The sequence below is a fragment of the Melospiza georgiana genome, chromosome 4, assembly GCF_028018845.1.
Source record: "Melospiza georgiana isolate bMelGeo1 chromosome 4, bMelGeo1.pri, whole genome shotgun sequence".
Classification (NCBI taxonomy): Eukaryota; Metazoa; Chordata; class Aves; order Passeriformes; family Passerellidae; genus Melospiza; species Melospiza georgiana.
In genome coordinates this window covers 24,354,665-24,379,520 of record NC_080433.1, presented here as the reverse complement: position 1 = coordinate 24,379,520, position 24,856 = coordinate 24,354,665, and the positions used below count along the sequence as shown (strand labels likewise).

The 24,856-nt window shown below is 40.3% G+C and overlaps 1 protein-coding gene across 5 annotated transcripts in view; it reads left to right on the top strand.

Annotated features, from left to right (window-relative positions):
* The window catches only part of LOC131082200 (fatty acyl-CoA reductase 1-like), a 127,430-nt gene that overhangs the window by 40,499 nt on the left and 62,075 nt on the right, over positions 1 to 24,856 (top strand). For all 5 annotated transcript variants that reach the window (XM_058021866.1, XM_058021867.1, XM_058021868.1 and 2 more), the window contains exon 2: positions 19,950 to 20,175. In XM_058021866.1, the coding sequence (XP_057877849.1) occupies positions 19,987 to 20,175 (189 nt within the window). In that variant the 5' untranslated portion in view covers positions 19,950 to 19,986. The remainder of the gene's footprint in view (positions 1 to 19,949; positions 20,176 to 24,856) is intronic.

Sequence of the window (24,856 nt, the reverse complement as noted above, 5' to 3'; positions counted from 1 at the left end):
TTCCTTCTGTGATTGTGCAGTGCCAGAAGAGTGCAGTGCCTGGAGCATGTCCTGCCCTAAGATTCTCCTGCCTGTGTAACTGGTGATGTCCCACTCTGACAGAATGGGTTTTATGAGCAGCCTAAGACAATTTTTACTTTCTACACAGGCAGTCCAAAGGAATTAAGGGTTCACAGAAGGTAATAAAATAAAGTCCACCTTTTTGGCATGATGGCGAGGAGAAGGGAGGGCTGAGAAAAAAGCAGTTGCTGCTCTGTGGTGAGTCAGGAGAAGCCCCCAAGCTGCTGAAATACGAAATGGAGATGAACCCAATATAGTTTCATGTGTTTAGGAAGGTATTGTGATGCTTCCCTGTGAGGGAGGACTGTAATTCTGGGCCTCATCTTGCTTTGATAAAGTCAGCAAATCTGTGAGAGTTTTTAAAGAACACCTTGAACAGAAAGATTTGGCTGGGAAAGACAAATGAGAAACAGTTTAATAGTAGAGGACATAGCAAACTCTGATTGAGAAGAAATGAGGAGGAGGAATAACCAGAGCAGATTTAAAACTTGGTGTTTCCTTCCATCAGGGAATTCTCCCTAACTTCAGCATTTATCTTTATGTTGGATAGGGATAAAAAAAACATAATTCTAATTTCTGTGCTGGAATGGAGGGTTATGACAAATCTTGGTTTTCAAAAGGATGGTGGGGGTTTTTTTTAAGGACCAATTTTGACATTTTGTCTTCCCCCGCCACTTTGAATGAGTCCTGGGAATGGCAATTCAGAGATCTCTACATTGATCGCTGTTGAGCTAGGGTCACTGACCAAGCATTTTGCCCTCATGCGTGATACTGATGCACCTCCTGCTCTGCACCCGGAGAGCACTGGCAGAGTGGAGGAACAGCACATGCCAGGATTTTGCAAGAGGGTGTCTCTGTTGGGAGATACAGACTGTCAAGAAGCACAGCTGATTGTGATAATGGATTGTAGGTTGTGACAAAGGGGGAATGTTGTCATGTCGTGTGTAAGAAAAGGAGGAAGTCGATGTGTGCTCTCAAAGGAAAACTATGACACGTGCTGTTCTGTGTAGAAAAGGGAAAGTAAGATACATTGTTTCTGGAAGCTTATTGAGATGACCAGTAGGTTCTATAATGAGAGAGAAAAGCAGGACATTTATGCAAATCTTTATAAAGTTCATGTTTAATTCATCTTTGCTATGAAGATCTTCAGATCAGTAGGTGTGCTTCACCCGTTGGCTTTACAACAGCCATCAGCTGTTATTCTGCAACAAATACTTCTGTGAAAGGAGTATTTATTCATGTGAAATAGGATTTAATTGGGATGCTCTATATGTAATTTTTCAGGGAGAAAAGGCCTCCATAGGAGCTCACACAATTTTCTCTCTTCATTGAGAGTCTCTAAAACACCTGCCCTAGTGGTCACAATAATGGGGGGAAAAAAACACATTTTACCTCATTTGAAGTGTCGTGCTACAAAGATAATCAAACTATTACTTGATTATTTTTTTGCCTGTGAGCTAAAGTAACTCCTGCAAGGGTAATGGAAGTTTTCAGTGGGTAGGGAATAATGAAGTGCAGGAAGCTCAGGGGTGGTCCCTCAATCCACAGCTGTGTTTGGGTGGTCCAGCATTCCAGCAGATCTGAGAAGCCTCTTTGGAAACAAGGGCCCTTTGCTGGGTTTTGGAATGAGGAGGTTCCCTGCACTGATGCCAGCAGAGAAGAGACACAGGGTAGAGAAGATCTTTCTTTTCAAGGGGTTTCATGCCCTTCTCTTCCACCTTCCTCCCTACAACAACGCCCTGGGAGTCAAGGGAGGCTGGTTTCAGTAGGAGGTTAAAAGCTGCTCAGTCTTTTTTCTTAGGATTTTGGTTTAAGGTCCTTATAGTAACAGCAGCAAGCTCTTCTTGTGTATCTTGACTGTGTCAATATTGTCCTTTGTTAGTGGGAAGACAAGTTGCATGAGTAAAATATACATTTTTTCACTTGGACTTTACAGTGCTTTTCAAGAAAATATGTTGGATACAGCTAAGTATATTCTCTGTGGGGAGAGAAAGGAATTTTTATTTTTATCCTATTTCTTATGCTTTCTTGCTGAACTGAATGATTTTGCTCTAAGATAGGGCACGGGGAAGATTTACAGCCTGAAATCTGTTTGCTCTGATATGTGGAGAAGAACACAAAAGCATCATTTTAGGGTATTTCAGTGAAAGCAAAGATAAACTCTGGAGTAAAGGGGCTGTTTTTCCTAGGCATTAGGAAAGGAGTGTCAAATTGTCTTAAGAGATTATATTGTGTGCGCATTAGTTCTACTCTCACAGGCTGAAACCTGAGCTGTGCTGGAGTTGTTCTGTGATAAAGTGACTTAGCTTTCAATTCAGCTGAAATTGAAAAATGTTAAACCTGTTGTGGAAAGAACAGGGTATATCTTCTAGAAATAGCTGTCAAAGAAAAAGCTCACCTGGCCTATAGTGTGAACTTGTCTATTGATGTTGCAATTGTTTTTGTGCGTTTCGTGGTGCATCATGATTACATGGTGTGCCCTGATTGCATGTGTCCTTAGAGCTGTTTTATTTCCTAATAACTAATAGCTTCTCTACTGCAAACCTCCCAGTACCTCCCTCATGGCAAAGAGAAAGGAGGGGCTAGCTGATCCCCACACTATGCAATAAATGTTCCCATGTTACCTGAGAGTTTGGGTAACTTTCTGGTCTAAACTAACTGCTTGCAGATAAAGCTTGGTGATAGCTGATTTTTTCAGGTGAGTCGTGTTCCTAAATCCTTGTCCTGTAAGTGATAGTAGACCTCCTCTTCAGTGTTGGACTGGGATTTTCCCTTTTAAGTGATCCTTGGTCTTCACTTCTCCACTACCAGCTGTGACCCTCTCATAAAAGGGATGGATTTAGGCTGATGGTAGCTATCAGGGATTTCTTTTGTTTCTTGCTTTGTGGCCATAGAGGATCTTTTCCTACCATAAGTTTTCCAGTTCAGAAGATGAAACTGCAGGTTGGACTTAATGGTCTCTTCCATACCAAACAAAGTTGTGATTCTAGAAATAAGAGGAAAGAAAAGAAAGTATTTGAAGGAGAATTAACAGTGTATTGGCAAAACATCCATAAGGAGATGAAGAGATAGTTTGAAATTGTTTGAGGCATCATGCAAATCCTGGGGAAAGTTGCTGTAACTGTTACAATTCTCAAATACTAACACTCAAGTACTTGCTGAAAAATGATGCATGAAAAAAGATGCATGGATGAAACACTGCTGGAAGGCCAGTGTTTCTCTGTATGAAAGTTTTGGCAGTGATGCAGGACCAGCGAATTCTTGCTCTTTCCTGTCCCTGCCTCTCATCCCACTGCTGCTTCACAGTTCTGACACAGCTGTTTCCCGAGCCACATCATAAACCAGTCCAGTGTATTTGTTTAATTCACAACATGATCCTACAAGATTTCTTCCTGCACATGTAAAGGGATGAGAAAAACATGGCCTGAGTTGCTAAAGGTAAGAATTTCTAGAAAACCTTAAAGCTGCTGCCAAACATCTGTGTTTAAGCATAGTGCAGTTTGGGTGTCATGAAAGAGAACAGCAGAGGACTGGGATGAGTTTCCCCTGTGAATACACTGCATTGATTGTCTTAGGCTTGTTGTCAGACCTGAAGAGTATTGAAATTAAGGCTTATGAGTGTACATATTTAAAAAATTAATTGGCCCAGGCTCTGTCTCGGCGTTAAACTACAGGTAGTCTAAATCTGTAAGAATCAACATGCTATAAGAAAATTCCTTCTGTAGTATAAAGATGATCTAAGAATTTCCTTGTCACCTGTGGGCATCGTTGCTTGGTATGGTGATTAGAGCTGCTTTTATGGAGTGTTTGGCACCTGGCAAGCCTGATGTCCCACAGCCAGCTGGGAAGCTTGGCAGTGCAAAGGTGTCTATCTTGTACCCTTCCTTCAGTTCATAATTTGACTTCTAGGCCATAGGTAATAGTTTTCATCTTCTGTCACTGTTTCTAAGATTATCTACTTGTTCTGTGAAATACTTACATTAAGTTCTTTCTGTCCTAAACACTGTGACTTTCTAACCTGAATTTGAATGCTGAAGTTTTCTGAAGGGCTTGAAAATCTACAAAAATGCCTGATTCAATTTGTAAGAAATGGATCATCCAGACTCCTTAGACTCAATCTCTTTATATTCTTTGAAGCTGAGGTACACAAGTGTAGGAGTTGCTTGGGGTCGCACGGTTGGGACGGACGGAGACGAGATCTCTTTGAAGCTAAGTCGTATAACTTGTAGTTTATTACAAAGGCCGTTGGTGAAGGGCTCTGTTGCGAGCTGCTAGCCGCAGCTCGGAGCAGGGCTGAGAGAAGAGAAGCTTAAAGTGTAAGAGAGTTAACAGCAAAGGTTTAAGAGTAGAAAGCATGTAGAAAGGAGGGGGAGGAGAAGTGCAGAGGAGAGACAAAGAAAGAAAATGGCGCGAAGAAGAGCACAAGAGCGAGCAAAGAGATAAAGGAGAAGAGAGATAAGAGAGCGCGAAAAGAGAGAGCAAAAAGAGCGCGAAGCTCCCGTTACAATAAAATAAATCATCTTCAGTGTTGAATATTTAGGTTCTCATTAACCAATCTACTACAGCATGCATATCTTATAACATTTCTACACAACTTATAAGAATCACTACATTACTATACTATGTTTACGTGTTAAACTCTAAATCTTATTCTTTGAGCCCCATCTGCCAAGCTGCAAGGCCTGCTTGCAGAAGAAATTGTTTCTTCTAAGAGAGATAACATTCAACTAGTCACATCGTTGTTTTTCAACAACTAAAGTATCTCAAAAGTTGCTTTCATTTCAATCTCGCTTATAGTTTCTATATTCTCAAAATCTTTTGCCAAGCAATCATATTTAAAAAGCTTTCTTGTTTCATCCTCCCCAACACACAAGATCACTCTATTCCATTTATTCTTCAGCCCCTCAGTTTGTATGTCTTGACAACAGCCATTTTACCCTGTGTTTCTGGGAGATTACAGCTAGATCAAATAATTCCTGAGTAAGTATCATCTAAACAAGATTTTTTTTCCCAGCACTAATCACCTACCATCTCCTTCCTGTATCTATGCTTAAACTTCCTTCTGTCAAAAGGCTCACGCTGCATTTCCAGACATTATTTTTTTCCCGTCTGGTCATTAAGGACTGTCTTGCAGGGCATCTTTGCCATTCATTTGTTAAAATCCAGGTTTCTTGGTGTGTGTTCAGTTGTGGCAAAAACTACGATGGATGTGGTGGCAATCTCCCTGGCTTCCAGTGCAAATTAAGGCCACCTTGGTGCACTGTTTACTGTAGCTTCAAACACCTTTCAGATAAAACAGGTATACTTGGGTTCTACTGTTTCTCTGACTGCCACCTTTTTTCTGTTCTTATCCTGCTGGAAAGGGGTCAAGAAAGAGAATTGGCAACAATTTTAATAGAGGATCTCTGTATGCTGTGAGTACTCAGCCAGGAAAAATTTTCAGGAAGCCAAATAGGCAGAGTTTCAGGCTGTTTTGTACTGGTAGGAAGGGGGAGGAGGAAATATGTTGTTCCTAAAATAGCAATTTGTGCTGCAGAGATTTCAAGAACTAAAATTTTGAGCAGAATGAAACACCTCTCCTGCTTTGTTTTTTCTTTGTTCTCATGACAACAGAGAAGTTGTTTTGTGCTATTAAACTGTAGAAAAAATATTGTTGCTACAATATACTAACACCTACTACTTTCCTAAGAGATGTAGTTGAGTGAGAGCCCTAATCTGTGTGCAGATTTTAGTTAATGTCTCTGTATTGCACCGCTAATCCTGCCTTGAAGACTACTCTGTCAAGGTCAGTGTATTTTTTGGCTGTTAATAAGAAACTTGTTCTTTCTTGTGGCAAACCTAGTGGGGTTACATGCTACTTTTTACATCCTTGCCCAACTGAGTATTTTGGCAGCAACTTTCCAGCCTGGCAATCTGTGTGTACCTCATGTCAGTCCTTCCTAATAAGACTCTTATCTGGACCCAAGATCAGCAGGAAGAAATCCAAGATGAGGGATAGCCAACAAATGTCACAAGGCTTGGAGAATGCAGACAATAATTCAGTTGGTGACACCAGCACGAGCCTTTTGGCTGCTGTTCAGAGAAGCAGGGATTTATAAAAGTATAAGTTGCTACACCAGGTCACCTAATGTTTATTTTTACAGCATTTCTGGAGTTTGGGCTGAGGATCAACTGATCCTGTGATTGCAGATGCCCAGGGAGCCAAGAGACCTTGCTTAAGATGCAGATCTTTTGTATTTTGTTTGGCACAAATTAATTAAGAGAGGGAGGTGTGGCTTGTTCTGAATATCAAAGTTTAAAATACACAGAACAGAGAGGTTTAAAATAGAATATGTCTGCTTTGCACGTCTTCTTGTGATGGAGCTAGTGCTTCAGAACTAGTACTATTTGCTTGATATTTCTGTCTTCAGACTGTGGGCTTTGTCTCCAAGATCATGAGGTATACAAAAGTTAAAGAGAGCATAATTTCTTGGAAAAATAAAAAATTACTTAGAAAAATTGAGTAGTGAGTTATTTTTTCTCAAATGATACGGATAAATTGTTCCCTTTAGGTGGGTCCTAAGTACCTTCACTGTAACACAAAGTAATTTTCTGTCCCTGCGAGAATGGAAAGGGCTTAAAAAAGGGAATAATCAGGAGGTGTATTTTGGTACCTCTCTGTTGTCCATGAAGTTATGCTAATATACCAGCTTTGTGTGGTCCCATGAGTTTTCAGGGCATGCACATACTAGTCCCTCCAGAGGCACTACCACCAGATAGGCTGCAGGGATTGACATTGCATTATTCCATGGGATTTGGCTTCCCGAGGCCTCTGAAGTCAGTATGCATACTTCATTTTCAAGTTAAAAATTATTTCAAAATTTAAACTGAGTCAGCTTTACTAGGACCATGTGGGATTCTCTAGGAAGATTTATTTATTTTATTTATTCTTTATTTCATAGACCAGGCTAGGATGAGATTGAAGGGTGGGGGAGCCAGCAGCAAACTTTGTGGATATTTTTCTTTATCAGATAACTAAGATGTTGTAAAATATATTAAAAAGTAATTTTAAAACTTTATTCCTAATAAGAACATGGACATTTTGAATGTAGAGCTTCTTAAGGGTGAGAAGGAAGTTTGTTATTAAGGCAAACCTGTACACTACCTTGAATCTTGCACTGATTACAATAGGATTATTCAAGTACTTTAAATGTAATTCAGACTTTTCTCAAATGTTTAGAACCACATCATTGTTGATTTTCTTCTTTTGATTCCCTGCTTGAATTTCAGTGCACGGGGAATGTATTAGCTGACATTGGTACAGTCTGACCATCCTTTTCTGATGCTGCACTTATGTTTTATTCAGTGCTGGTTTTTTTTGAACTTCTGTAAATGTGCATTGTCATCTCTCATCAGCTTGTCTTCTAAATATTGGAGAAGAAGAGGAGAAAAGAATTGGTCCCTTTATGTGCAAAAGGAGGAAAAGTTTTTACTGTGCCAGTGCGTGCCAAGCAAGAGGCATTTACTGTGCCAGTGTGTGCCAGGCAAGAGACATTTTATTGTCTCTTCTTTCTGGAGAAGAGTGTTTCAAAGGCTTCCAGTGCTGCAAAGCTCTCTGCTGCCTCATTATTCAGAGCTGCTGATGTGAAGAGGAAAACTTCCTTAATGCAGCTTTCACTAACTCCAGGGAATTCTCTTTAGTTTCTTCCTTCTGCTCTTTTCCCTTTATCTGAAGAGTAAATGTTTATGTTTCTTGAAGAATTTAGGGCAGAAAAATCTGCAGGCTGTGTTGCCTGTTTTCCACAGAAACCAAGGAGATTTTAGAGGTATGTTTTCGTTGCAGTTCGTGAGAAAATCTAATTTGGAAGGATATAATTATGATGTTCTAGTTTGGCTTCTTCCACCTATAGTTATAATTTCCCTCCTGAATCCACAGTTTTGTCTTTTTGCTCTTGAGTGAGAGGAGTAATTGCATGGCTAAAAAAAAAAAAAACAACAAAAAACCCCCAAACTTGCAGCAAACCAGAACCCACCAAAAATCAAAACAACAACAACAACAAAATAGTTCTTAAAATTAACGTATGTGGTCAATAATGATGAAATTGTATACTGTAACAACAACTTTGATGAAATCAATGTATCTTGCAGTATATATGGTCTTTCTTGCTGTTGTGCTCTTTGGCTTGTGAAATGGATGTTGATTCTGATCCCTGTTGTAATGTCACCTAAACAATCTCAAGGAATTAAACATAACTTTCCAAAGCACCAGGAAGATGTTTGTTTGGCTTTGCATAATTAATTCATTACCAGCCCCTTAAATGGCTATGTTTCTGATAAAGGTTGTAATAAAATACATGTTTACATTGTTTCTCTGGGGTATTTATAAAATACCTGTTTACATTGTTTCTCTGGGGTATTGGAGACATCGTTAATTAAGGTGTATAAAACAAGAATTGCACAAATACAGTACTGCATTTAAAAAGGCATTTTTAGCATCAGGAGAGAGGGATAAACATTGCTGTCTTACTGGTGAAAGATTTGATGAAAATGTTCTCAGTAGAATGAGTTCTGCATACTCCTAGCTGAGTTTTAAATAAGGGAAGAGCTGATGGTTAGAAAAAGAAGTGTTAAAACATTTATAATTGCAAGTAACACCATGGTTTCTGTGTTTTGTTGATACCTTCTTTAGAATCTGTCAAAATTTTTTAAAATCTGTCATAAAATATTGTGGCAGTGGCTGTCAGATGCCAAGAAATGAGAGGCTCTGAGTCCATTTCCTAGTGAACTATGTCTTGCTTGACCAAAGCCTGCTTTGATCAGCACCCGTGCTAGCAGACTGTGTTGCCAGCTATCCACAGCAGGCCAGTTGGCAAATTCCATGAAAAAGGTGAATTTTCCAAAGCATGTGAAGAGACTCTTATAGGTGGTTTTTCATTTCATTCTTCTATTGGTTTTGGTGTTGAGGAAATTATGTTCTGGAAGAACTCCTTTTACATACATCCATGTTGCAGATTGCCAAGATATCTCCCAGGAGTAGTTTGGCATTGTGTGTTTAGAGATCTCAGAACTACTTGAAGTTTGAAGAGGGTGTGGGTAATTCTGGGTGTAGCCCGGTGAGAAGATCTCTTGGATTGGCACTCCCAGTTCACTGTGAGGTGCCTCCTGGTAGAAGCTGAATGGAAAGTTCTTCCCAAACACCTTGACTCAGATACTAATCACAGAGTCCTACAAACTCTCCTCTTTGCTGGTTTCTTTCCTTTTTCCTTTTTCCTTTTTCCTTTTTCCTTTTTCCTTTTTCCTTTTTCCTTTTTCCTTTTTCCTTCTTTTCCTTTTCCTTTCCCTCTTCCTCCTCTTCCTCCTCTTCCTCCTCTTCCTCCGTTTCCTCCTCTTCCTTCTCCTCCTCCTCCTCCTCCTCCTTCTTCTCTTTTTCAAAGGTACATTTCGCAATCACAGCATCCAAGACATGTTCACCCTGTCCATGCTCAGTGGGTTTCCTTCAGTTTTCCACTTTCATCAAAGAGTGCTTTGCTCTGGAAATCCTAACAGCTACCTTGGAGCTTTCCATTAATACCTGGCTTGCTTTGATATGACCACTGAAGGTTCTGGCTTAGTTGGGATGCTTCTGTATTCCCTGTCAGAGTTTCCAGCGAAGAAGGTCTGCATGCTGTGCTTGAGAGCCCAATGAAAAACAAAACTTGCAAACTCTTAGGATAATGTTTGCTGTTGAAAGGAGCTGAGGTGAAATCAGTAGTCTCGCTGGACATGTCATCTCTTAAGCTTTCATTCCCTGGCCCTGAGCTATCCCACATCCTCAGGAGGAGCAGCAGGGATCATCTGTGCGTGTAACTCTGTGGTTCTCTTGCTAGAAGTACTAGATCAAGGATTAAAGAGGTTGGGAGCACATCCAGACAGGGACAGTCAGACAAAGCAGTGGGAAAAGTCTACTCAGAATGATGAGGTGTAATGGGAGGCAGAAATATGATAAAGTGCCTTGTATCTCACTGGCTCATATCTTAACTTGCACACTTTTTAATTCTTCTACATTATACATATAAAGTCCAATTTTTTTGCTGCTGTCTTTTTCGTAGTCTCTCTCCAGAAGCCCACAAGCCCCGTACTGGTGTCTCCATTGCCCCTTCCCAACACTCCAACTCTGAATCCTTGTAGGAGGAAGCAGCTTCCTAGATTCTCCTCACTGTGATTTTTTGCTTTTCCAAAGGAGGAATGAGGTGTTTGTCAGTCCATCTTATCTGCACAGTGAGAGTCTTTACAAAGCAATAACAAGGTTGGACCTGCCTCAGGTCTGCTACTAGAGCTGCCCTAGTCTCTGCACTTTGTGCTGCCTCGTTATTCTAGTGCCAGGGTCTCCAACAGCAAATCTGTCAGTGTATTGTGGTTCTGATTCTAGTAGTGCCAGAATTGTCTTCAACAAAACAGGAGATACAGGGAATTACTGGAGAGCTGGTCACACGTGCTGATTTCCCAGCTTGCTGTAGAATAAGCCAGCTAGCAGTGTGCAATATTACCAGTGTAGAATTCCCTATGGACTTCCTAGAATTAAATAGGCTATGGTCACACTTCTTCCCCATTCCTGAAGGGTTCAGTCCTGCTCTGGACAGAACAACTTTGCCAGGTGCCATCAAATCCTCAAAGACTGAAAGATAGAGAAATGTGGGGAAAACAAAAAAAATGAATGCTTTTTGTTCGTATTTAGCCTAAGGTTTGAGTCAATGATGAGGGAAAATAAAAGCTGTGCTCTTTCCATTGATAATGTACTTTTTCAGGTCAATTAAAAGGAACCCAACATGCAGGTATGTTAAATCTTTGGGTTTGAAAGTATATGTCTATATATATGCTTTGGTATGAAATTAATAGTATAGGTTCTCACATTCATCTGGTCATCCTTTTAAGACTCTTCTTAGTGGGAAATATTTCAAGCATTTTTGTCTTTCAGCTCTAAGACAAGAGTAGGGTTCTAGACTGTACTTCTTAATGAAGCCCCAATATAAAACTACTCAGACTGCTGAGCTTGGCTTCCTATTGGAAATAAAAATAATTGCAGTTACTTAGTTAAGTTTAAATCTGTGTCTGAACACAGCAGATTTTTTCCATTCTGTTAGTCTGAGATCTGAGGTGTGAAATGTCATTTTAGCTTGCTGTTACAGGACTTCTTAGTGCAGTCACCTGCAGGTGTCTTGCTTTCATTCAGCTTGTATTATTCAGCCAAGTATCGATTATTTTGCATTTGTTTTGAAGCTTAATACAAACAAAAATACACATTTATAGTGATAGATCTGCACTGGAGTACAAAGCAACTTGCCTTTTCTATTTACATCTTCCACTGGACATAGCTGTGGAAAAAAGTTGTAAAAATTGAAAGGTTATGTCTTAGATAATTGTTTTTAAATGCATGGTCATTAGGAGGGTCATCATTTTGGCCACGTTCCTATACATTGTCCTCAGTTTCTTCTTTTGTTGGTTTCGGAAGGGATTTTTTTTAGGTTTTCTTACGAAAGCATAGAAATTCCATTTCAGTTTATTTCATTAAGACTTTGGAGCATTGTGCTTGGATATTTACCTGACAGGAGTGCTGGATGGAGTGAGTAGAAAAAGTCTTAGGAAGCCAGCCTCTCCATCATTCCATAGCATGAATTTACTTACTAGATAATGATCAGTGATATTGGTTTACTTGTATCGGTATTGCTGTTGACTCTAAATCTTGAGTGAAGACTGTTCTTTATGTCATGACAGTGCATTTGTGAAGAACGTGGTTGCTGTAATCACATAAGTATTTGCACTGTTGCTGTCAATCACCACTGCATTTCATTTGTTACAGAAATGCAGGCGTTTTTAAGCACCCAGTCCTTTTTGGAGCCATTATGGGATAGTTTTCCATGAGTGTTGGAATGTGGAAATTGCTGAGGAGGTAGCAATCCTGCAGCTGCTGTCCTTCAGAGCAGCTGTGCTAGTTGGACTTTTACAAAAATGGGGCTTGACAAAAAAAAACACCAAAACACCTCAGCCACTGGTCACCCTCAAATTGTATGTGTGTGTTCTTAAATTGCATCAGCCACAGAATCGTTTAGGTTGAAAAAGACCGTAAAGATCACTGGAGAGAGAGACTGGAGGGTATTGGTGGCTGCAGAGCTCCATGTGTCTCTGCAGTGTGCAAGTGGGCAGTGACCCCACCTGTGTGCTGGACTGAGCCCCCAGTGTGGGCAGCAGGGGAAGGGAAGGGGGATTCTGTCCCTCTGCCCTGCTCAGATGAGACTCCTCCTTGCAGAGCTGCCTCCAGCCCTGGGTCTAGCAAAGGACAGGGAGCTGCTGTAGCCAGTACAGAACTGGTACCAAGATGATCAGAGGGATAGAACACCTCTGCTGTGAGGAAAGGCTGAGAGAATTGTGATGGTTCAGCCTTCTCTCTCAGGAGAAGAGAAGGCTCTGGAGAGACCTTAAAGCTGCTTTTCAGTACATCAAGGGAGCCCATAAGAAGCCTGGAGGGGGACTTTTCATGTGGGTAGATTGTGACAAGGGGAAATGGCCTTAGGCTGACAGAGAGTAGGTTTAGATGGGATATTAGCAAGAAATTGTTCCTTATGAGGGTGGTTGAGGTCCTGGCACAGGTTGGCCAGAAAAGCTGTGGCTGCCCCATCCCTGGAAGTGTCCAAGGCCAGCTTGGATGGAGCTCTGAACAACCTGTGATAATGGAAGGTGTCCCTGCCCATGGCAGAGGGTTGGAATGATATAGTCTGTAAGTTCCCTTCCAACCCAAGCCATTCTGTGATTCTGTGCTTCTAACACTGGCAAGTCCACCACTTAACTTTGTCCCCAAGTGCCACATCTACACATCTTTAAATACCTCCAGGGTTGGTGACTCTACCACTTCCCCGGAAAACCTATTGCAGTGCTTGATAATAATTTCAGAGGAAAAAAAATCACAAATGTCATAAATGCTGGTGCCATTATTTTTGATGGGGGACAAAGACGAATAGTGGAAAAGGACAGAAAATCTTTGTTAATATGTTAGCTGCTGCATGCTAATAAGAAGTTATCAATGGAGATGTCTAAAATAAAATTAATTTGCCACACAAGCCTGTTATCACACAGACTTAACTCCCGACCTCACTGAGACCTCCCTTGTGCAGTACTGGGGTGCAGAGTGATTGGTGTGCAGTGGGTATGGCAGGGGTTTTGATCTAGGGTTTTGGGACAGGACTGCTGGTTGTAGAGATCCTAGGAGAAATAGCAAGAAGAATATGGCTATGAAGTGTGAATTGGGGAAATGATAAGGGAAAGGATTGCCTGCAGAAAAGCTCTGGTGTAGGATGTCTGCCTTTAATTATGCTGAGGCAAAGCAAAATCCCCTTCTAGTTCTGATCTATGCTTTGATCCTATAACCTACTCAATGGCTTTGCAACAACTAGCTTCAGAAAAAAAAGGGGGGGGGGAAGTGGGTACATATGCTGGATGTGATGCAGAAAGGAGCCTGCAGAAGCTGTGCCTTTGAAGTCTCTGGTAGCTACTGTTCTTACCAGGTGGATAATTAAATAGGATTGAGGCAGAATACATTGATATTGGGGCTACTGAAAAATATTTGTTCTTTAAAATCCTACTTGACATGTGTAGGTATGTCCTCAACACCATTGCCTTGTCTCAGCTCTAAAATGTTTGCAGGCCTTTTTCCTTAATTTTGGAGAAAAAACATAGTGAGACTAAACAGGTTTCACTAAAAAATCAGGAGGCTCCTCCTGCATTGTGTTCCATCAGTGGCCTTTCTGTTTCCTTCATTTTTTTCTCTATTTCTTCATGGTTGTCAAACACTTTCTACTACTTGGGAGGGTCAGAACAGAACATCTGTGAAGCTGTGTAGGTAATGCTTAAGCTGGAAGTTTCAGCTTTTGCCCACATCTGTCCTGGTGGCTGGTCTTTGACCCAGCAGCCACAATTCCCAGAGGTTTCCCTGTCTGTCTGCCTGTCATGTAGCATTCAGCATTTTGCAGGATCCAGCTGTGCACGCTGCTTGTTGTCTTCAGCTCTTAATTATGCTGTCACATTTCTGTGTCTCTTTAGATTTAACTGCTATAAATTAAAATGGATTGTGAAACTGGTGTGGTTTTTCAAGGCATGAAGGGTTTCTGGGAGCAATGAGTTTCTCCTTGCATGTTGCTACTTGGGGATGCTGTTATGGATTTGAATTGCTACTGTTGGCAAACAAAAAATTACTTAAAATGTATTAGCTGGAGAAAAGTGATTTAACCTTCAGGCTTCTAACAACAACATTTATAATTGGTGTAAATTGCTTGAAGAAAAATCTCTTTTGCAAAGAGGATCATCATCAGGAGTTCAGTCTGGCTGTAAATGTGCCCATCTTTGAATTGCAGGGTTTTATTTCTTTATGCTACATTAACTTCTATAGTGCCTGCACAAAGGGTGGATTATGACCTTCCTTTTAATTCTGTAGCTAAATGAGAGGAGTTTTTTCTTTATTGTTGTTGTTAGGTTACATTAAATAACTGTGGAAATTCAACAAACCGGAAGGAACTGTTAATTTTTCTGTAGAAAGGCCATTTTATCATCCTCTTTGCTTCATTTTTTGTCACCAGTAAAATCTCCCTGACTTCATAGGCTACACAAATCTTTCTATGCCTGAAGACCTTTGGAAATGCATTATGTAACTTCAGTGCCTCCTTGCTGGTACTTTCTGCTTGTTTGTGTCAGCAACGCTGTTGTCTCAAAGGGTGTGCAGTGTTGAACTACAGCCATTTTCTGCTCTGATTCGCTGTTGCTTCTTACTGAAAATGCAGGAAATATTTTAAATCCAAAGGCTCAAATCTAAGTTAATTCACATTAATCCTTGTTGAAACATTGTGCATTGCACTGGAACTTCTCTGGTTGTGAGTTTGGCCCAGAAAATGAAATTAAAGGAGCAGAGTGACCTTCTCCTGCTGTTACTGAGGAGCCAGGAGTTAAGTCAGTATGATGCAAAACAAGTCACTATTTCAGCTATTTCTAGCGTGCATGGTGTGTATTTATTTTATGATGATTAAACAAGCAATAGATGCTTTCAGGCAAAAAACACGTATTGGAAATAATTACTTTTATGTATTATAATTACTTGCCTACTTTGGAGAGTCTCTGTAATACATCCTGGGACAAAATGTAGAAGAGAAAATAATTTTATGAAGATGTATTGTTCATAATCCCCAGTGTTCAGTCCATTTAAAACTCATAAAATAATTAATAGACTGAGGAAGTAAATTGATGAGACAGAAATAGTCTGTGACCACTTTACATTGCTCTTTCTGACCTCAGGTATACAAATTCTCTGAAGCAACAGGAATTTTTCTTTCTTTGTATCTTCCAGGTTGATCATTACTCTTCTAGAATCCTGATTAAAGAAAACTGTCTTATGTATGATTTTCACCCAAGATGAAAAATTTATTTTCAGAAAGTGGCCAAAAATTATTTCGTCTTAAAGGACTCTTGCTGACTATAGCTTTTTTCCAAAACCTATTGCTTGTCATTTAACCTTCATTTAGCCTGAAGGTTAAATCCAAAATCATTGCTTGTAATTTTGGTTGAAGCCGGTTCATTACATTGAATATCATGTCTGAAAGACTCGTCTGAAGAAGCTGATCCTCTTCTTTATGGAAATTACATCCCTGCATAAAATTGTGCAAGAAAAAGCTCATCAGAACTAGCCTAAGTACAAGGAGATGTCAGAGAGACCATTTTTGAACCTGGATGTACATTTGTAGGCATATGATCCTTTGCTCTTGCACAAAACTAATATTTTTTTAATTTTATGCAGTTGAGTTGAAAAGAAAAAAATATCTCAACAGATAAGCTTCTGAAATGGCTGCTGTCCTGTTTGAACAGGGCAGTGATCCAAACCATGCTGAAATATTACTTCTTCCAGTCCACCTCCATTGCTCATCCTCCCTTTTGCTGTCCCTCCGTGACCCCCTGCAGCCATGGGGCTGCCATGGGCAGTGGCAGTGGCAGAATTCAGTGAGGTTCAGGTCCACATTTCCCTTCCCACCCTTCTGGGTCTGGTAGCAGCTGACTCTGCATCACACCATTGCAATCTGGATGCAGATTTGGCATCACCAAAATACATGACAGATGAGAACGTAGAGCAGTTGTTTTATTAAATATCAGCTCAGTTGTGCCTGCTCTTGGTGGGGGAAGTTCTCCTGTGCTATTCAGCTGAGGATATGAGGGTTGTCTTTTGCAGGAGGGAACTATTAGGCTGGTAGGATTAGGATTCTCACCTTTCCTTTTGCTTGTCCTTTGGCACAAGATCGTGGCTTTGTTTGTAACAAAGCACTGTAGCTCGTCCTTTCTGTTTGATCCAGAGGAGACTGGGGACTGGGAGAGGCAGCAGTACCCTCAGAACAGCTTGTGTACTTCTGTCTGCAGAGGTGCTCAGTGGGATTCCTGGCTTGTGGGTTTTTCCTGCTCTGGAGATGAGTCAGCATCAGAGAGATTTGTGCTGCTGCAAAGATGCTGCGCTCAGTAATTCGGGTGGCATCAGAGATTACTTTCCTGCTCCAATTAGTGCCTAAAGCATCTGAGTTACCTTTATATACTCACTTGAACTAGACTTCAGGAAGCTCTTGCATGAGCTTTCCTCCACAGTTCAGTGCCTTTCTCACCTCCAGGTTTGGAAGAGCCCGGAACCTCAGCCTATGAAATAGTCTGTATCCTTCTTTACCTCACTAAGGGTCGTGTCTCTGCAACTTCTGACCATAGTTCAAGTAGTTCTACCAGTAACTTAATGCCTTGTAGTTTAATTGACTGGAAAATCATCAGTACTTAGTATTGGCTATTTATTCCCTAACATGAAAGGCCAAGTATAACCTTCTGCACAAAACAATTTGAGTGTAAAAAGCCAAAAAGGCATGCATGTAGTTCTCCCTGGTTTGAAGTAGACCTCCAAAGGGTCAGGTTAGCAGGCATTACTTGGGTCATACCCTTTGACCTCAGAAATCTTCTGGTTCCTTAAAATCTCCATCTATTTTTCAGTACTTTCTTTGCAAAGGCCAAGCAACATTAATAAAAGCAGAAAACAATCAATCACACTCTTAAAAATATTTAAAAATGCAAAATAGTTGTACAAAATAAAAAATTCAAGATTAAGTTGAAAGGAAAATATCTTAGCAATCCTGAATATAAACTGGTATCTGCCTTTGAACCTGGAATGTAATAAAAGCCTCTTTAAATTTGCTTGACCAGTGGAGATTCGGGGATCTGTCTGAACATACCAAATTGCAGCATTCTAGCTTCGGTGTCATGATCTTAAAACATGAATTTGTTTGTGTGCATTAGAAAAATCCACATATTTTCTTTCCTGATAATTAATATGCATCAGATGGGTACAAGATTTTCATAATTTCTTCTGAAGCTCACTTAGGAAATAGAAAAATAAATGTACTGCAAAGAAACATGAATCTGCTCCCATAACAGGCAAACACCATCTCATTCTTCATGGCTTTTTATTATGGATGAGGCTGAGTAACTGGATCCAACTCTGAAATTTGCCCTGCTAACTCTAGGCTGCCTAACTTGGACTGCTTTATTATGGAAAATAGAAAGGATGGGATTTTTCTTCCATTATCTTTTAACCCTAGGAGGATAAGCCAGTAATCAAAGTTTGTTGATTTGAAAGTTTGTTTTTTCAGTGGCTATGTTTGGTACTTCCATTTTCATCATACAAGAATGGCTTGGGAGATTAAATTTTTGGGGTTTTTTGGACTCAGACACTCAAAATGGTCTCAGACTAGATGGAGAAGAACTGTCAGTTATGTGCATGTAGTCCTTGTCAGAAATGCTTAGTGAAACATGGCTGCATGGTTAATTACAGGGACATTTCAAAGTAGTGTGATTTATTTACTTTACTATTCTAGCGGGCATTGAACATCTGGCCACAACAAATGAAGCCTTTTTTAGATAACTGAAACAGGGAATCCGAATGAAACAACATAATAAATTGATATCTGCACGTGGAAGCCTTTCACAGTTATTTTGTGCAGTAGTCTAAAACTCTTAAGGCAAAGCAGTAGTACTTAGTGATGCAGGTTGGAAATGCTCTCTACTTCTGAAGTGTGGGAAGGAGAGTAATTCCTCTGGTAATCTCCAAGTTTGTGGTGTTAAGTACTCTGTAATTGTACCACTGTTTGTGCAGATATGATCCTCTGGACACAAATTCAAAGCAAGTATCCATCCAGTGGCTGCAAGTGGTCCTTATATTTAATCTTTTTGTTTCCTGTTGTTCACTGGGATTGGTATGGCCTCTAGTGACTAAGGACTTCTTCTTCCTTCATTTTTCTACATTGGAGGACATGTGTCATGCCAGGTTTCTGAGATCTTTTGCCTTCATCTGGCTAAACTACAACCTTCTTCTGGCCGTACACACTTTTCACATGCTCCCTGGCTCTGCAAGTTCCTGTCTTCCAGTATGAGTCAGTTTTTCTGAATTGGAATGAGACATGACATTTTGTTATAAATAAGTTAATTATCCAGTAGTTTAAAGCTGTTGATTTAACTTCCCAAGTGACCAGCTCTTCAATAAGAACAGGTTTTTAATAGGCGTAGATGAGCCTTCTGTAGTCATCTAAGTTACAATCTTGACCACATCTGAAAGTAGGCTAATAACCAAATTCACTGAGCCAGAATACCCACAGCTATTAGTTTGTAAAATAGTGTCCCTGAGAGGTTATTCTGCTTGACCCACTTTCTAAACTGGATTCTACACCTGATGTTTTGTCATGGATAAAGAAATTTGGGGATTTTCATTTGTTCGATGCTGAGTGCTGTGGTCCCAGACAGCACTGGGAAAGAAAAGTAGTATTTTGTTAGGCTTGACTCCCTAGTTTGTGTCTCTGAAGTTTCTGCTGGAGGAGTTTTTCTGGGATCCTTGAAGATCATTGTTCTGGTTCTTGATTACGTGATTGGCAGCATTCTACAATTCTTGTTTCTTTTTGTTTCAAATTTAGTAGGCTTTTTCAAAACATTTACTGGTATTTTTCATGAGCCCTTTCCTTGCAGTGTGTGTTTTGTGCTTGCTGTGGTCTGCCCCACTTCAAAGATGGTTGTTTTGCTTCTGTTAGGCTAATAGGGGAAGAAGGGCTTTTCTAAGAGGATTCAGTCCAGCTTTGTTTGCATTTAATCAACTTAAAGAGTTTGAATCTGGGTGACTGGGAACATTCAGGCCTGAAACTATTGGATCTAATTAAAATATTTAACTGGGACACATCATGTGGGAACCTAGTCCATGTCAGTGAATCTCCAAAGGGAAGCCTATCATGTCTACATTCCTTAGAGTGAACTGGGATGAATTCTGGCCAAAACAGCTTGTGAAGGGTTGTAACCTGCGCATGGTATTGCAGTTGTGCAGAGCAGTGTCACTACACTGTCTTTTGTGAAGAAGGGCTTTCTTCATGGTGTTATTCCAAGCCAAGGCAGCAGGAAAAGTCTGAGCATGTTGATGAGTGATGGCTGACAAGGAACACCGTAGGCACAGTGGGATTGAAGTGGAAAACACAGCAGGGTTTGTGAGGAAATTCCTTTCTCCTTTGTCTTGTAGGAATAGCGGCATATCTTCATGGCTGCCACTTCTCAGTAGCAGATAAACAGTCTTCAGCACTGCAGTGAGCATCTCCTGCTGGGAGCCTTGGACAGCACGAGCTGTGTTTGACCTCTGTGTGCAGCTGTGGTGTCACATAGTGGATAAGGCTGAGCTTGATTTTTTTAAGCTTCTCTGATTTTTGTAGCTTATTTTCATAATAAAGCCTTTTTTTAAAAAATCATTTTTAAAATTGCCATTGACTGAACCAATTTGAGTTTACCTAGTTGACTAAAAAGGTTATCCCAAAAGCCTTTAAAGCTTTATTTCTGCATTTTCTCAGGTACCTGCTGCAGGAAGGGAGAGAACAAGAAAGCACCATGTCTTCAGTCTCAGCTTATTACAATGGGAAGACTGTACTTATCACAGGAGCTACAGGTTTCATGGGCAAAGTACTGGTGGAAAAACTTTTGCGCTCCAGCCCTGAAGTGAAAGCAGTTTATATTCTTGTCAGGCCGAAGGCTGGACAGTCAATGCAAGAGAGAGTGGCCAACATGTTGAAATGTAAGGTAAGTTCATATGGTTTATTCTGGAATCTAATCTGAAATCTATTTAGCTGTGTGAAGTAAAGGGCTTCTGTTTTACTTAGTTCATGAGGAGCAAAATGCTGACATCTGCTGTAACAGCTGTGTATTTTCCCTGTATCTAAAACAAACCACAAAAAGAATTGTACATGAACAAACCTGTATATGTCTGATTTTGATGGGTGCCACAGCATTTTACACTGTAATGATGTAATCTTTTTACTTCCTGTTTTGCATGACCTCCACCTGTGTGTCTTGATCCTGTTTAGTTTGCCATCCCAGTGAAAAAATCTATAGTGACAAGAAGAGTGTCAAAGCCCTTTGCTGTATTAAATGTAAACATTTGTAAGGAGACACTGACTTGGCCTGAGGCTCTCAAGATCCTCTGGATCTTAAGCCAGTGGTGAGGTTGTGAACTTGCTCAGACTCCTCCAGCTATGATAAATGTCAGAGTTCAAGCTCATGCCTAATGCTAGTGAGAATTTGTACATAGCTGATGTGAAATGAGAGGAAGGGACAGATCTGGCCCTAGCAGGCAAGGAATTACTAGGAATTAACCTGAGAATTGTCAACATATCTTCATGGAGTATTGGTCTAAAAGTTTGAGCAAGACGTGACTTGAAGAATCCTTCTCCTTCTGCAGAAGTTAGAGGTAAAATAGGTGACTTTGAGACAAGTAGGTCTGGCAGAAAACATGTTTTTTTCCTTCTAATGTTTTGAGGCATTAAGCTAGGAAAATCTTACATATGTCGAAGAACAGAGTTAGTTTGGTTTTGTTGTGTTTTTAACAGAGGGTGGATTGTTTTCATATTCAGGAAAATTTGTGAGTAGTATAAAAGGAAACAGTCACATTAGTTGCTTTTTGCTAGTCTATCATAGGATGATTTAGGTTGGAAAAGATCCTCAAGGTCTTTAAGTCCAACCCTTAACCTCACACTGCCAAGTCCACCCCCAGCTTTCATCACAGTGGATAATGTGAAACAATCCCAAGTGTGGTGTGGTTTTCCCTTTTGTGTTTTAAAACACTTGAGGAAATGATAAACCTAGGTATTTATCAAGACTTCTGTAAGTTCTGTTTGCATTTTATGTATAAATGCTGCTGGCTTATCTTTTCAGTTGAGCAGCACAACTTGGAGGTATTATTAGCTCTGGGTGGGGTTCCCTAGTAGCTGTTTTATTGTTGTAGCTGTATTAGATGTACCCATTTTTCTTCCTAGGATGTTTCAACAGTTTTAAGACTTGCCAAGAGCAAACAGGACATGATAACCTCTGCTTGAACCTTTGGCAGCCTGCTCCAGTGTGTTTCAAATGAAGAAAAGGAGAAGGCAGAGCTCTAAGTTAGGCTGCTGCAGCCTTGGGAAGAAAAAAAACTTACACAAGTCATCCAGGTCCTCTTAAGGAAGAAGTTGTCTTTCTGATGCTGATCATTTTAAAATTACTCAAAAATCCTTGCCTAAGGCAGAAACCCTATTCCTCAAAGGTGTTTGTCATGTACAAATGTTGACACCCTTGGAGATTTTTTTTTCTAAAAATGAAGCTGTTAATTCCACTAGATGTTAATTTAATGACAGATGAGGAGGGCAGGAAACATTATTCTTAACATGTTTGCAGACTTCTAGTTGATCACAATCTAGAGACTGCCCTTTCATTTACTCTTCCGGTTTGCATGCTCCAGTTTGGGAAATCCCTGAGGTATAAAACAAATAAAAATGCAGCAAAACTTTGTTCCAAATCTTCAGACAACATTCACATTTGAAATTTCTGATCACGATCTCTGATAAGATATATTGGAGTAAGCACAGGAAGCTTCAGAATAAAATCCTTTCTCTTATTTATGTGTGTTATTTACATGTACCTTTATAATTTCTAAACTCTAGTGAATAATTACTCTTTTTCCCCACAAACTACGGATTTAATGCAGAATAGTATTTGTATCTGGGTTTAGGAGAACATACTTTATTTCTTCTTTCATATCCTACCCTGTGTACTGTCCCATGACACATTCACTTTGCAAGTAACTCCTCCTTTTACATTTAGCTTTGACCTAGTGTTGGCCTCTGGATTTTCTTGTTTGCATCTCCAGAAAGTAAGTATTCCAGGAACCAAAGGAACAGGAAATACAGGTTGCCAACTTCTAAATATTCTAGGCAAAGAGATAAAATGGGTATTTGGGCTGAAGTAAGATCAGAGTGAAGCAGATTGGTTAAAATTAGTTGCATAATGTTTAGATTCTTCAGGAAAGGTCCTCTGGGGACTCCTGATTTTTGGTAGTATTTAGAAATTTTTTGAAAGAACTTGCCTAGAATTTTGATCCCTCTTCAAGTATCTCTTTGAAATTTGTGTGGCTTTTATCATTATATCTACAGGGGTTTGAATACTGAAGTGTCACATTTGTGTCCTGTCTTCTTCACAGTGTGTACGTGTGAATCTGCTGGATGATGACTCCTGTTAAATAGAAGAGAAGCTGTGGGTTACAAAAGGGTGATACAATATGATCAGGCAAAATAACTTAGTTTGTGCTTTTCAACATTTGGTTACTCGGAATTTTTCAACTTCTGAATCCAACAGGGAAAGTAAAATACAGAAAATAGTTTTTGCATCAGTCAGAATTTTTTGACTATATTCTGTAGCTGAGTAGGCATTGAAATTTAATATAAGGCTGCTTTCCTTAGTAAATTAGTTTTGCATGCAGGTGCATTAGTGCATTAATATTCAGTATGTAATGAACAGATACTCAATTATCTCAGCATCAAATCCAAAACAAGCATGGTGACCTTGTCTGTTTATGAAAGGAGATGTTCTATTTCCCAGCGGCAAGTCCCTAAGGCAATCAAGCTATTACCCTGTCCTTAATGAAATGCTACGTCTGCCTTCACAGAGCTCAGCTGTTCCACAAAAAGCCCCAGATTTTAGTATGGGCTGCTGCCTGGATGTGGCCAGAGATGTGAATCATGAGGCAAAACTTGGCAGGGCTATATAATTGTTAGTTGATGGGAGAGATGTCTTTATAGGAGGTAGGGAATTGCTTCAAGGAGCATTTTTTGCTGTTTGATCTCTCTGTGCACAGAAACAGGCAGGAATGCTTGAAGGGGTTGTCTTGGATTCCCTGGAAAGCAGTTACTGCGCTAATGCTGAGTCACTGATTGTAGCTTTCCTGTTGACCCTGGGAGAGCAGAACATTTTCCATGCCCTGCATGCAGTGAACTAAGTCTGCTTGCTGCTGCCAGGCTCTTTCTCAGATATGTTCAGTATTCCTAATTAGAAAGATCAGACAAAGTGGGGAGTGGAAAAGGCTCTTATTAATGTCTCTGATAATTCAGAGAGAAAACAGGGAGGCTGTGAATGAGGCTGCTGAAAATGGGGTATTGGGTGTGACAGTAAAATGCTGCTGATTTTTCCTGTTGTCCAACCACAGTTAACCCTTCTAGTTAAAGTGCCTGCTACAGACAGACCTTCTCTTCCCTACAAAGCTTTTCCTGGAGCTGCACATTGGGATGGGCAATGTTGTCAGACACCTTTGTCTCTTCAGTATTTCCTCATGAAGTGTGCTGTGTTTATCAGTAAATATCCAGCAAGACCCTGTAAATTTCAGCAAATCATTTGAGATTTATCTTTCCCTCCTATGACTTTGCCCCCTCACTCATCACCATAAGCAGTAAAGGCTCTCCATGCCAAACCAGTGCAGTGTCACTCCATCTGGAACAGCATCCCTGAAATCTGCTGTAACTGCTATAGAGCGGCTTGTACTTGGATCAGGGTTTATGAAGTTTTTAGGTTGATGGAACACGGTGGTGTTAGGTCATAGGCTGGACTCAGTGATCTCAGAGATCTTTTCCAACCTAACCGATTCTCTGATTCTGTACATGCCCTATCCCTTGAAGTGTTCAAGGCCAGAACTGAAATAATTTTTTTTTTATCTTTGAGTGTTTGAAGAACAAATGAGTTATAGAATCATAGAGCCATCAAATCAGTTATCTTGGCAAAAAAACTCGTATGGTCAGTCCAGCTGTTAACCCAGAACTGCCAAGTCCACCACTAAACCATGTTCTTAAGCATCACATCTTCATATCTTTTAAATACCTCCAGGAATGGTGGCTCAGCCACTCCCAGCCTGTTTCAGTGCTTGATAACCCTTTGGTGAAAAAATTTTTCCTGATATCCAATTTAACCCTTCTCTGATACAACTCGAGACCATTGCCTTTCATGCTATCACTTGTAACCTGGGAGAAGAGACTGGCCACTACTTTGTTAAAACCTCCTTTCAGGTAGTTGTAGAGAGACATGAGAGAAGCCTTGGGCCTTCTTTTTTCCAGGCTAAACAACCCCAGCTCTCTAAGCCACTCCTCCTAAGACTTGTGCTCTAGACCCTTCCCAAAGGCATCCCTTGCAGTCGCAAGAAGCTGTTCCCCTTATATTACATAGCTTCTCCTTGTACTCCTGCATGTTTCTCTCCCTGAAACATCAGTCTCTGATGACTTAGAGATGCAGTTCTGTGGTGTTACCAGCATGGTTCTGCTGATCTGACCCCTTAAAAGCAGAACTTGCAGTACTGGAAGCTCTAGGAAAGATTATGACCTAATGGTGTTGTACATTGTGTTTTATTTAAAGAAACAATGCTTCTGAAACCTAGGGAAGCCTTGGGGATGCCATTTGTCCCCAGGTCACA